The 13,684-nt window shown below is 40.9% G+C and overlaps 1 protein-coding gene across 5 annotated transcripts in view; it reads left to right on the top strand.

Moving 5' to 3' along the window:
- The window catches only part of ANKS1B (ankyrin repeat and sterile alpha motif domain containing 1B), a 158,698-nt gene that overhangs the window by 97,182 nt on the left and 47,832 nt on the right, over positions 1-13,684 (top strand). For 3 of the 5 annotated variants that reach the window (XM_073649897.1, XM_073649899.1, XM_073649896.1), the window contains exon 4: positions 13,200-13,280. The exons of the other annotated variants lie outside the window; for them this stretch is intronic. In XM_073649897.1, coding sequence (XP_073505998.1) covers positions 13,200-13,280 — 81 coding nt within the window. The remainder of the gene's footprint in view (positions 1-13,199; positions 13,281-13,684) is intronic. 5 annotated transcript variants of the gene reach the window in all.

The following is a 13,684-nucleotide window of genomic DNA, read 5'->3' as shown; positions in this document are numbered from 1 at the left end:
AAAAATCATTTTTACAATTGGTTTTCATTAAAAATTTTGCACCGTTTGCCTTCTATAGCATTTGTTGCGCTGTCTATTGTTGGCTGTAGAATGAGTTAACTGAGAATATGTGAGTGAGCTCACTGTGATGATCTGATGAGGAGTTTGAAGCTTTTATCTGTCTTTTTCTGAGCTTTTCTCAGCTGATTTGTGACCACAGACCACATCGAAGTTGAATGTGCAGGGAAACAAAGAGCCTGTAAAAGCCGAACGGTGCAAAAATATTAATGAAACCCAATTGCAAAAATGACTTTCAGCCTTATATACATATATTTAGGTAAAACAAAATGTCCCCAAAGTAGGATGACTCCTTTAAGTGATCCTGAGTTAAAGGGGTTGACTTATCGTAACATGATACGTGTGTAATAAAGGCTATAGATTTTATAGTGGGGTCCAGATGTCAGTGTTGTGTGAAAGAGCTAATATTAGTTGGGTTGACTGTGCCATTGTAGCACCTGGTTGGTGGTTTGGTCAGGGCATCATGGCGACCATATTGGTTTTAGAACATGAAGATGTTTTGTTGCTGGCTGAAGAATGAGTTATCTGAAAATCTGCCAGTGAGCTCACTATGATGGTCTGATTTGTGGCTTTTATTTGCTTTTTTTATCTGAGCTCCTGTGTCATCGTAACGCCTTTTTACTGATTTGGTCAAGGCATCTTGGCGACCATGTTGGTTTTAGAACATAAAGGAAGATGTTCTGATTCTCGCTGAAGAATGAGTTATCTGACAATCTATCAGTGAGCTCACTATGATGGTATGGGAGTTTGTGGCTTTTATTGGCTTTTTTTCTGAACTCCTCTCAACTCATCTATGTGTCATTGTAGCGCCTAGTTAGTGGTTCGGTGGCCATATTGGTTTTAGAACATAAAGGAAGATGACTTGGTATTATTAAACTCTTATAGTGATTAGGGTTTTCTTAAAGGGATTGTTTATTTTAACAAATGTGTTGAGGGACATGACTTTTTAGCACTTACCAATATATAAGTATTACAGGTTCTCCTCCTTCCTCCGAGACAGTACAGCTCTCCTGCACTCAGAAAGGCTGCTGAAGGAGGATCATGTAACCATGTGATCTGTCTTCTCCAATCAAAACACAGCACAAATTAAAGCTGTTGTTCCATTGGAGGAGACTGATCGACAGGTTTGGTCACATGTTCCTCCATGCGCAGCCATATTGAGAACAGTTTTTCCAGAGAAGGATGTGCCAAAAAGTTCAGGAGGAGAACCTGTAATACTTATATATCAGGGAGTGGCAAAAAATCATGTCCTCAATGCATTTGTAAAATAAAACAGGTCAAGTGGACAACCCCTTTAAGGGACTGATTTTCGCTTTTTTTGCTATGTAGGTTACTGTGCAGAGATTTTTTTTTCACCATCTAAACTCGTTTCTGGACACGCGGAGCAGGGATGACGTGTTCGAGTTTAAAAATAGATTGCCCAAAATACCAGGTATTTCTAATCTCCCTACAAGCAGCACGGCAATTCTCCAGGCAATTCTGCCAGCCTATATATGAGAAGGATTTCTGCAGGCAAATGTATTTTTAGACTTTTTTTTTTATTAAATTAAATGAGTGTTGAGATTTTGAGGGGTTAATAGTTTAACAGAAAGATAATAATAGTCATCACCATATAATATATTAAATTATTTAAACACATTGGGTGGAATTTATTTTCTTTTTACTTAAATGGATGTATTTTAGGCTGAAGATCATTTTCACAATTGGGTTTCTTTAAAAATTTTGCACCGTTTGGCTTTTATGGGCTCTTTTGTTTCCCAGCACATTGCTGGCTGCAGAATGAGTTAACTAAGAATACACCAGTGAGCTGATTCAACTCATTTATTTGCTTTTTTTTTAGCTTCTCTGTGCTGATTTATGACCACAGGCCAGAAAAGCTGCATAGTGAGTTAATTAAGAATCCTTCAGTGAGCTGGTTTTGACTGGTAGTTTGTAACTCCTTTTGTCTTTTTTTCTGAGCTGCTCTGTGCTGATTTATGATCACAGACTACATCAAAGTTGAGCTAAACCTTGATGTGATCATAAATCAGCTAAAGGGCGCTCCAAAAATGATAGGTGAATGAGTCACAAAATTCCTATCAGAAAACGTTCACTGACAGATTCTCAGTTAACTCATTCAGCAACCAACAATTTAATTGGAAGTTTTTACCTCCTTCATTTGTATTTTTCTGAGCTCCTCTGTGATGATTTATGATCATAGACCACATCAAAGTTGAGCTAAACCTTGATATGGTCATAAGTCTGCTGAGAGGAGCTCAGAAAATTATAAGTGAATGAGTTACAAACTCCCTATCAGAAACAGTTCACTGACAGTTTCTCAGTTAACTCATTCTGCAGTCAGCAATTCACTTGGAATTCTAACTCCTTTATCTGTCTTTCCTGAGCTTCTCTGTCCTGATTTATGACCATAAACAACGTCAAAGTTGAGATAAATTTTATATGGTCATAAATCAGCTGAGAGGAACTCAGAAAAAGACATAAATGTTTTACAAATGTACAATTCCTGGCTGCAGAGTGAGTTAACTGAGAATCTGTCAGTGAACTCCTTGTGATAGGGAGTTAGTAACTTATTTATCTGTCATTTTTGAGTGCCTCTCAACTGATTTCTGACCACATCAAGATATAGCTCAACTTTGATGTGGTCTATGGTTATAAATTAGCACAGAGAAGCTAATTTAGACAGATAAAGGAGTAACAAACTACCTATCAGAGCCAGCTCATTGATGGATTCTAAGAATGTCCTGGACCATTTTTTGGTCGTTGCCCTCCCGCTGGTCAGCACACATCGCTGTGTGTGACCAGCGGGAGCAGCGATCAGGCTGGTAACCATGATAAACATCGGGTTGCTAGGGGCACACGTGCCCCTAGTAACCCGATGTTTATCATGGTTACCAGCCTGCTCCTGCTTCAGCAGGCTCGTAACCAGGAGCAGGACATCATGGAAAGATTCTTTCCACGATGTCGCTGCTCCCCTGATCGTTGGTGAGCCTGCCTGTTTGACAGCTCACCAGCGACCACATAGCGACGCAGCAACGATCCCTGACAGGTCGTATCATTGTCGGGATCGTTGCAGCATCGCTAAGTGTGACGGGGCCTTTAGTCAACTCATTTTGCTGCCTGGAATTCAATTGGAAGTTTGTAACTCCTTCATCTGTCTTTTCTGACCTTTTCTGTGCTAATTCATTACAGGAAGTTTGTAAATCCTTTGTCCTTTTTCTGAGCTTCTCTGTCCCGATTTATGACTATAGACCACATCAAAGTTGAGCTAAATCTTGATGTAGTCATAAATTAGCTGAGAGGACCTCAGAATAAGACAGATAAATGAGTTACAAACTTCAGTTGATGTCTGAAGAATGAGTTAACTGAGTATCTGTCAGTGAAGAGTGTCTCTCAGCTGATTTCTGACCACATCAAGGTTTAGCTCAACATTGATGTTGTCTATGGTTATAAAACAGCACAAAGAAGATAAGAAAAAGTCAGGTAAATGAGTAACAAATTCCCTATCAGAGCCAGCTCACTGGTGGAATCTCAGTCAACTCATTCTACAGCCAGGAATTCAATTTGAAGCTTGTAACTCCTTTATCTGTCTTTTCTGAGCTCCTCTGTGCTAATTTATGACCATAGACAAGATCAAAGTTGAGATAAATTTTGATATTGCCATAAATCTGCTGAGAGGAGCTCAGAATAAGACATAAGTGAGTTACAAACTCCCTATGAGAAAGAGTTCCCTGACAGATCCCTAGTTAACTCATTCTACAGCCTGCAATTCAATTGGAAGTTTGTAAATCCTTTGTCCTTTTTCTGAGCTCCTCTGTGCTGAGTTATGACTATAGACCACATCAAAGTTGAGTTAAATCTTGAATGTAGTCATAAATTAGCTGAGAGGACCTCAGAATAAGACAGATAAATGAGTTACAAACTTTCAGTTGATGGCTGAAGAATGAGTTAACTGAGCATCTGTCAGTGAAGAGTGCCTCTCAGCTGATTTCTGGCCACATCAAGGTTTAGCTCAACGTTGATGTGGTCTATGGTTAGAAAACAGCACAAAGAAATATAAGAAAAAGTCAGGTAAAGGAGTAACAAACCCCCTATCAGAGCCAGCTCACTGATGGATTCTCAGTCAGCTCATTCTGCAGCCAGGAATTCAATTGTAAGTTTGTAAATCCTTTGTCTTTTTCTGAGCTCCTCTGTGCTGATTTATGACCATAGACCTCACCAGAGTTGAGCTAAATCTTGATGTAGTTATAAATTAGCTGAGAGGACCTCAGAATAAGACAGATAAATTAGATAGACACTTTAAGTGAATGGCTGCAGAATGAGTTAACTGAGCATCTGTCAGTGAAGAGCGCCTCTTAGCTGATTACTGACCACATAAAGGGTTACTGATTACTGACCACATCAAGGTTTATCTCAACTTTGATATGGTCTATGGACTAAGGAATTTATTTCTGACTAGCGGCACTACAATCCTTGGTATTTTTCCGATTTTTCTGGGCATGATGGAGCTTGTGGTCCTATAGCAGAGTAGAGAGACTGTTCTCTTGTCTCTGAGACTGTCTGAAAGTCTTCTAAGTGACCGTCGTACAAACCCCAATATTGTCTGCGTCGGTGAAGATCCTCAGTCAGCAAAGTCTTCACACGCCGTTGTGTGTTTTCGGAAAGCATTGACCTAATTATTTCACAGATCGTTCTTTTCCGCAGCTGCAGATGCATTTCCGGAAAATAAATAGGCTTTCAGAGCCAATGAATGCTGCTCATTCTTTAATGTCTATGAGGCACTTTCTTAAGAAAGAGACGGACGATGTGACCGTCCATTTGTATAATTAGGGGATTGTAGCATGCGGAAATTGAGCGTCCTGGTCCCTTCTTCGCTTTAATGTTTCCATCTGACCCTGCCGGCTGCAATGATGCCGCTCTATTCAGTTTTGGTTTCCTGTCATTTTATCTTTAATGGTTACTTATGAATGTAACAGACGATGGATACATTTAGAGAACATTTTTGCTAAAGTAACCCATTCATTCCCACTGCAATTTTGCATTACTTGTAACTTGTTTGATCTCCATTAACTCCCAAAGCTACTTTCAATTTTCTCATGATTATCCCTTGAAAGGGGTATTCTCAGGTTTGGAAGTTATCCCCGATCAATTGGATAGGGGATAACTTCCCGATTACTGAGAGTCCAACTGTTGGGACCTCCACTGATCCAGAGAACTTGGGCTCAGATCATGCGCATTGCTGCTCCATTTATTCTCATTGGGAGTGCAGAAGACTATGGGAGTGCAGAAGACTATGGGAGTGCAGAAGACTATGGGAGTGCAGACGACTATGGGAGTGCAGAAGACTATGGGAGTGCAGAAGACTTATGGGAGTGTAGAAGACTGTGGGAGTGCAGAAGACTATGGGAGTGCAAAAGACTATGGGAGTGCAGAAGACTATGGGAGTGCAGAAGACTATGGGAGTGCAGAAGACTTATGGGAGTGCAGAAGACTGTGGGAGTGCAGAAGACTGTGGGAGTGCAGAAGACTATGGGAGTGCAGAAGACTGTGGGAGTGCAGAAGACTGTGGGAGTGCAGAAGACTGTGGGAGTGCAGAAGACTATGGGAGTGCAGAAGACTATGGGAGTGCAGAAGACTGTGGGAGTGCAGAAGACTGTGGGAGTGCAGAAGACTGTGGGAGTGCAGAAGACTATGGGAGTGCAGAAGACTGTGGGAGTGCAGAAGACTGTGGGAGTGCAGAAGACTGTGGGAGTGCAGAAGACTGTGGGAGTGCAGAAGACTGTGGGAGTGCAGAAGACTATGGGAGTGCAGAAGACTGTGGGAGTGCAGAAGACTATGGGAGTGCAGAAGACTGTGGGAGTGCAGAAGACTGTGGGAGTGCAGAAGACTATGGGAGTGCAGAAGACTATGGGAGTGCAAAAGACTATGGGAGTGTAGAAGACTATGGGAGTGCAGCAGACTGTGGGAGTGCAGAAGTCTATGGGAGTGCAGAAGACTATGGGAGTGCAGCAGACTGGGAGTGCAGAAGTCTATGGGAGTGCAGAAGACTATGGGAGTGCAGAAGACTGTGGGAGTGCAGAAGACTATGGGAGTGCAGAAGACTGTGGGAGTGCAGAAGACTGTGGGAGTGCAGAAGACTGTGGGAGTGCAGAAGACTATGGGAGTGCAGAAGACTATGGGAGTGCAGAAGACTGTGGGAGTGCAGAAGACTGTGGGAGTGCAGAAGACTGTGGGAGTGCAGAAGACTATGGGAGTGCAGAAGACTATGGGAGTGCAGAAGACTGTGGGAGTGCAGAAGACTATGGGAGTGCAGAAGACTGTGGGAGTGCAGAAGACTATGGGAGTGCAGAAGACTGTGGGAGTGCAGAAGACTGTGGGAGTGCAGAAGACTGTGGGAGTGCAGAAGACTGTGGGAGTGCAGAAGACTATGGGAGTGCAGAAGACTATGGGAGTGCAGAAGACTATGGGAGTGTAGAAGACTATGGGAGTGCAGCAGACTGTGGGAGTGCAGAAGTCTATGGGAGTGCAGAAGACTATGGGAGTGCAGCAGACTGTGGGAGTGCAGAAGTCTATGGGAGTGCAGAAGACTATCTCCGGCGGTCCAATTAAGAATGAATAGAGTGGCAGTGAGCATGATTGACCACCGCTCCATTCACACAAGGCTTTTTTCAGGTTTTTGGGACCCCCCAGCGATTGGGAAGTAATCCCCATTCCATTGCATAGTGGAGAACTTCCAAACTTCTCATTTAAGGGTGTGCCTCCAGTTCCCCCAGAAAATGAACATTTGTCAGGATCAGATGACACAAATGTAATTAAATAAGCACACCTCCTCCCATCAAAGTATCCTCTTAATACATTGCAATCATCATATTATATAGCACTGTGTACTTACAATTGCTCATTTTCCTTTCTACCCAGTTATTCTTCTCTTTCCTCTGCTCTATGTAGAAACAGGAAGTCTCTTTTCCCTATATGAGTCATCTCCCTCTTCTTCATCTGCCGATCCAGGTGCTCCGCTCTTCCCCTTGTCAGGGACTTTTGTAGTGATGACTCATGCAGAGAAAATTGACCTCCTGTTTCTACATAGAATTAGCTGGGTAGAAAGGCAAAATGAGCAATTGTAAGTACACAGTGCTGTATAATATGATGACTGCGATATATTAAGAGGATAAAAACTTTGATGAGAGGAGGAGGAGTGTTTCTTTAAAGTTATAAAGGCAGAGAAAAAATATATGACATCAGCTCACCCTGTCCAGGTATTGTTAAATGTAATAAGGTTGCGGTGCTTGGACAGAGATCACGAGACATCTCTCCGGTGAAAATGATCAGGTAGAAAGCAGGAAGACATCCAGCAACCACAATATAAAGGACTATAAAAACGTTATTTATTAGTGACTATTAAAATATCAAAAGGTAAAAAATAAAAATAAACACAGTAGTCCTACGCGTTTCGAGGACTAAGGCTCTTTCCCAGGGAATTATGATGAAGAGAATAGTGCTATGATTAAGAGCCTTAGTGTTCGAAACGCGTAGGATTACTGTGTTTATTTTTATTTTTTCACTTTTGACATTTTGATAGTTACTAATAAATAATATTTTGATTGTTCTTTACATTGCGGTTGCAGGATGAGCGAATTTATCCGTAATGAATGAAATTCACTACTAATTTCCGCCAAAAAATTTGGATTCTGGCAAATGACAGCAAAATGGCATTGATTCCAGAAAAATGGCTGCCAGGCATTTAAAGTTAAAAAATGTATGGTTGCCTCCTTTCTTACTGGTACCAAACTGGAGCTGAGAGCCCGCAGTGGCGTTCCTCCATCGGTAGAATGTACCTAAAGTAGTAAGTTGGATTATGGATAGGAACAAATTTTATGGGTTGAAAATTATTTCCAGGTGGGTCAGAGGTCAGCTAAAAGGGGTTGGAGTCTTACACCAGTGGAGCTAGGGTCTCCAAGGGGTAACGTTTCACCTTGTGGCGAGTGGCAGGCTAAGCCTGGCATGTCAGAGTGAGGAGATTTATAAACCATGCATGCTCCTCTGGGAAATTAAATATGCAAATTATCTCTTCAGAGAGGAAGAGGGCTATAACTCTAACGCCACCTATTGCAAGCAAGGATTTTAAAAGTCGACACTTTAACGAGCCTTGCAATATGACTTAGGATAAAAGCCAAACCAGAATCTCAATTTGCAGACACAGTGTTTTGGGGCGTTGCCCCTCATCAGTGCAAAGTATGAGATCTGATTTGGCCAGGTGAGAGGCTCTTGGAAGCATCCCCAGTGGAGGTAAAAATTCTACTGTTCCAACTTCAAATTAGTGCTGTTCTGGAAGGTAAGGAAATGAGTAAGCTCGCCTTGAGCAATGAGCTCACTAGTGCCACCTAGTGGATGTAAATACTGTCATTTATGGTTTAAGTCAAGCCAGACACCCATCTACAGACTGCTGTTTTGGGGTACTTGCCCCTCATCAGTGGAGAGTAGGCGGCTTTGAAGGGGAATATTAGATCTTCTTATGGAGTCCATGTGACTATGGAGTCTTATTGGTAATGCTCCATGGGAAGAACATTAAAAGTAGCTATCTCCTGGAAGAAAAGATATCCAAGGGGTAACGTTTCTCCTTACGGAGAGTGACATGTTAAGCATGTCAAGGTGAGGAGACTTTTTGGAAAAAAAGAAAACTTTCTTACTATCTCGGGTCTGTACTTCTGGGTTGTGGGATCCCAGGATGCAGAGCAGAATCCCACAGCTCTCTGTGGCCCTCCTCCATCTCGGGATCTCACAAGTTGAGGCCCAACTTTTGCTGAAAAGTCTGGTCCTTTAAGGGGGACATTAAGGACACTTGTAAGCACTTTTGTTAATAGGTGTTATTTAGAAAACTCTTCATTCTGGGGCTGTCTACTCTCTTCTTAAAAAGGGCAGCTGAAAACTGGGATAAGGACTTCTTAAAGGGGTTGTCCAGTCCAAATTGATAAGTCGGGATTTCGTCGGTTTCTTAGCCGGGACCAGACGGTATGTATGAGTTATACCTACTCTTGGCCAGTAGGCTCCAAGTGTATGGAGCAGGGCCATGCCCATTAGACGGGCCCTGGCCGGGAGTATGTAAAACCTATATATACCCTTCGGTCCCGGCTCTGAAACTGGCGAATCCCCGCAGCGCACAGTGCGTGCTCTGGGGGGATTCATAAGTTTACAGTCACAAAGAGTGACTGCAGAACTTATCAAGCCAGAAACCCATCTATAGCCAGCTGTTTCGGAGTACATGCCCCTTATCAGTGGAGAGTAGGGTTTGGCTGGCTTAAGGAGATACCCTTTTCGTAGCTTTAAAGGGGGAGTCTTGTCCTCATTAAGGAGGCCAGATATGAAGAGTCTTATCAGTAATGCTCCATGGGAAGAATATGTAGAGTATCTTTCTCCTGGAAGGAAAGAAAAGTTTCTTGCTATCTCACTAGTACCATCTAGTAGAGGTAGCTACCCTGTAAGTCAATGTCTAACCCTTTTATGAGCCTAGGAGTATTACGTAGGCCAGACATCCATTTACAGACAACTGTTTCAGGTCTACATGCCTCTCAGCAGTGCACAGCAGATTTTGCTGGTTGAGTGAGATGACCATAAAGATTTTTTACGGGGAGCATCTGACTCGCCTTTCTGCCACATAAGAAGAAACCAGTATTATACATAGTAGGTTGTGACCCGGTTACTGAGTTTGCATTGTGGGAGGGTAGGGAGAACATCCAGCTTTGATTATGATGCCACCTTTGCTTCTTAGGGCCATAAATGTGATAAGTAATAATAATTGTATTACAATAATGTAGTGGACTCTTCCTACAACTACCGGATGAAGGAGACATCCTCGAGAAGATGCCAAAATGACCCCTGTCAAGGATCAAAACAGCAAATGTTTAATGTGAGGATTTTATTCCTTATCATAAAGGTAGCTAATGAAAGTCGACATACAGAAAACGAGAAGCAGTTTGGGGTGAGGTGGTATATGAATGATGTATATTATGGCTATGTACGCTAAATAATGTATATGTCTTATATCATGACTGTTCACAAGAACTGGTATGAATGAACATGCTCAGAAATGGCCTGATTTATTCAACAAGAAGTATAGGAGATCAACTATTGTCTACCGACAGAAAAGGCGGCCATTTTGAATCAATACTGATTAGCCACTTATCACTTAAGATGTATTATTATTATTATGATTACAAGTTTATTAGTCTGGTTTACAACTTGGTTGCACCCACCGTTTGCGTGAATGTTTTATTTAATAATCTTTAGGCCTCATTTATCAGTACTGTCTTATAGTAAGACTTTATTTGTTGCCCATAGGAACCAATCTGAGCTCAGCTTTCATTTCTTAAACTGCTCTGTAAAAGTATAAGCTGTGTTGTGATTGGTGAGAGTTTTTTAAATGTTAGTCAGTTTTGATAATTGAGGCCAAAAGAGAGAAAGTTTTTGGCACCACCTTTGACATTTATGAGAAAATCCAATAAATATACCATACATTTTTGGGTACCATCTCTAGAAGAGGGTTCCTCACATTTCCTTCCTACCTCATGATGTGGTGGTCCTCCATCACATCTAGGCAGGGTATGAATGGAGAAGTGGTCTTCTATGTTCACAGCTCTACTCATTGACTTTACGGAAAGACTTTTGTCTATGGCTGTGTCCATAACCTTTTTAAGAAATTGATTGAGACTCGCATGTATAGAAATATTCCTTTGGATGATCAAAATTTTGGCTTTGTAATTCTAGTAGGAAAAATTTAGGAACGGCCCAACAAAAAGCTCTAAAAAAGGGTCTTAGGGTTGAGAACAAAGATTTATGCTTCCATTGTCCAGCATCTAGTCCGAACCTCTGAAGCAACCGGATTGTGCAGTCTTTACATTTGCGTCTCAACACAGTATTTTGGGAGCCTCTGGCATATATTAGGCCCTACAATGTCATGACATCACATAATGCCTAGTCACTAGGCCTCAAGCAATATCATGACGTACTTTGTGCTGTGACGTCATGATGTTGCAGGGCCTAATAAACTCCAGAGGCACCCAGGCTACCGGAGTCAGAATGTCAGACACGTCAGTGAAGACTACCCTCGTCCGGCAACCATGGAAGATCGGACTGGACACTAGACCAGGGCAGAGTGAATCTTTTTGCGGAGCTTTAATATGTATTTTTTTAAGAATCACAATTCTATGAACAGAACTGTTGGGATTGATGAAAGGTCCTCTTTAACTTTATGTCTACATAGGATTTTGGAACTCTGTATGAGAAAATCAGAGCTCCTATACACATGTTAACAAATTAATCAACTCTGAATTTTTGACTTTTCGAAAAGAAAAAATGGAGCTCAAGCGTGGTTTATTTGATATATCCATGTTAGTGCTAAGTTTTTTTTAAAATACACCTATCCTTATGTATCAAATGCTGTTTAATTTTTCTCTTTTGTCCAAAAGTATTATTTCTCAGGCTATATAGTAAATACGATTTCAGGCACTTTATCTTTAGACTTCTCCTGCCCAGGACTCTGGTTACCCAACCTCACTTTCCTCTTCCGTTTGTGATCCTTCAATTCCTTTGCTTCAACAGATTCCTTGTTCCCAACCCCTGTTATGCATATTACCTCCTTCAGATCTTCACCCTCAAGGGTCATTCTCATTGGGTTCATTCTGGGAAGGCACCAGCAGTGCCAATTAGATTGGGTGTGAATCGATTCGTAGGACATGGTCCATTGGCCACATCGGTAATCTTGGACCGCTGGATGGGAGCACTAAGAACCACCCACTACCTTTCTTTTGATTAGCCAGCCTGGCACGATGTCCCATGTGTCACGTCACAGGTGAAGAGCCAAGGATGCCGGAAATTAGGAGATGGTTCTAAGGGTTCTTGTCTAGTGGCCACAGATTATTGACGTTACGGAAGGACCTGGTCCTGTGATCGATTTGCAGCAACTCTAGTGCCAATGCATCCCTGCTTGAACTGAGAACCTTTGCATTATTTATACTCTCGGAATGGAGCACAATCTAATGGGTATTCATCAACACAGCATGGGCTTTTATGACTACTGATGTTCAACGCTGTAATCCATAGAAGTTATCAATTCGAGCTGAATTTCAGCCATAATTCCATTGACTGCTATGGATTACATCTCATTTATCCTTCATCAGTCTTCATAAAATCTCCCAAATGGGCTACATCATGATGATTGATGACCACATTGCTTTAAGTCATTGCAGTAATTTTACTACTCTGTGATCCGGGAAAGGTTCACAATGAGAAAATACAATGAGAGAACGGAATAACCCACAAACTTTAAATTCTACAATTTTATTTTTCTTATATTGATTAATATTCCAGTACTTAGTATTATTTTTTTTTCGCATCTTATTTCAATGCAGGCTTTACCTAGCAATGACAATAAAAGGAATGTGGTTTCAACGTGAAAACCATTTTACCCACGTCACATTATGCACTGAAGATCACCATTTTCACCTAGACACACAAAAAAACCATGTGGGTTTAAAAACAGCGTGAATATTTTTTGAAAAATAAAAAAATACGGGGTGAAGTTCTTGCTTTAACACCTTTCACTGCTTAGATTCTCGGCTGTGAAGGGTCAACCTAACCACCAACTTATTTCTCTGGAACAGTCAAATCTGTTGAAATTGGGTGTTCAGACCAAATCAATAATACATGTCAATTCCAACAGCATTGGTATAGAAATTATACTAAAAAGTAAAATACAGATCCAGAGAAATAACAAAAATCTCCTTTGTTTAAAAATGGTATTCTTTAAAGCACTGCCCCTCCATAAGTTTCATTATTAAAGATAACGCACATAGAACAAAAAATTTAACTACGATTAAAATTTAAAAAAAAAAAAAACAACTGTATGGCGGCCATTCTATAATTTCTAATTTGTCAGCCTGGAAAATGGTCATGTCACACAGCATGGAACAGTAACTGTACACCATTGGGAAAATGCATGTTAATCATGGACAGGGGCAAGATGCTTTAAGGCCTCTTCTCTAGGGTAATTGTTATTTTTCTACACAAATTTTGTTTGATCCATCAAAAAAAAAAGGATTCCTTTGTTTGTCTAGTTTCAGAAAATGTCTAGTATGTTTTTCTTTGTTTAGAGCATGCCATTTGGGGGAAAGTATGGACCCATATTAAAACCCGTTGCTCACCCCCAGTGTTCCTGGTCTGAGATGATAAAGGTATATAGTGCACTTATATTTACTTCACTTTGTTACGTGTTAGGTAAAACAGAAAAAAAAAAATCAGAAGATGTCTTGTTAAGATTGACCCCAGGTACAGCAGTTTTGTCAAAGCTGATGGGCATCATTTTATGTTATCCGTTATCATTTGAACATAATTTCCTTCATAAAAAATTACATTGATCAAAAGAAGGGATGAGTGCGGACCCCATTGCTGTACCATATAATTTTACAATAAGCAATTTAATGACTTTAATATTATATGTTACACAAATGGGGTTGAGATATAGGAAATAGATTGTGGCAATGAATTATACAGTGACACAAATTGTATCTAGTTTATATAAATGAAAACATTTTTGCCATAATCACTAGTGTTAGCTGATAACATAATTTTAGTGACT

Source organism: Phyllobates terribilis, unplaced genomic scaffold, assembly GCF_046119375.1.
Source record: "Phyllobates terribilis strain yellow unplaced genomic scaffold, ASM4611937v1 Scaffold_10__3_contigs__length_209671492, whole genome shotgun sequence".
Taxonomy (NCBI): Eukaryota; Metazoa; Chordata; class Amphibia; order Anura; family Dendrobatidae; genus Phyllobates; species Phyllobates terribilis.
This window is presented reverse-complemented; position numbering and strand designations above follow the sequence as displayed.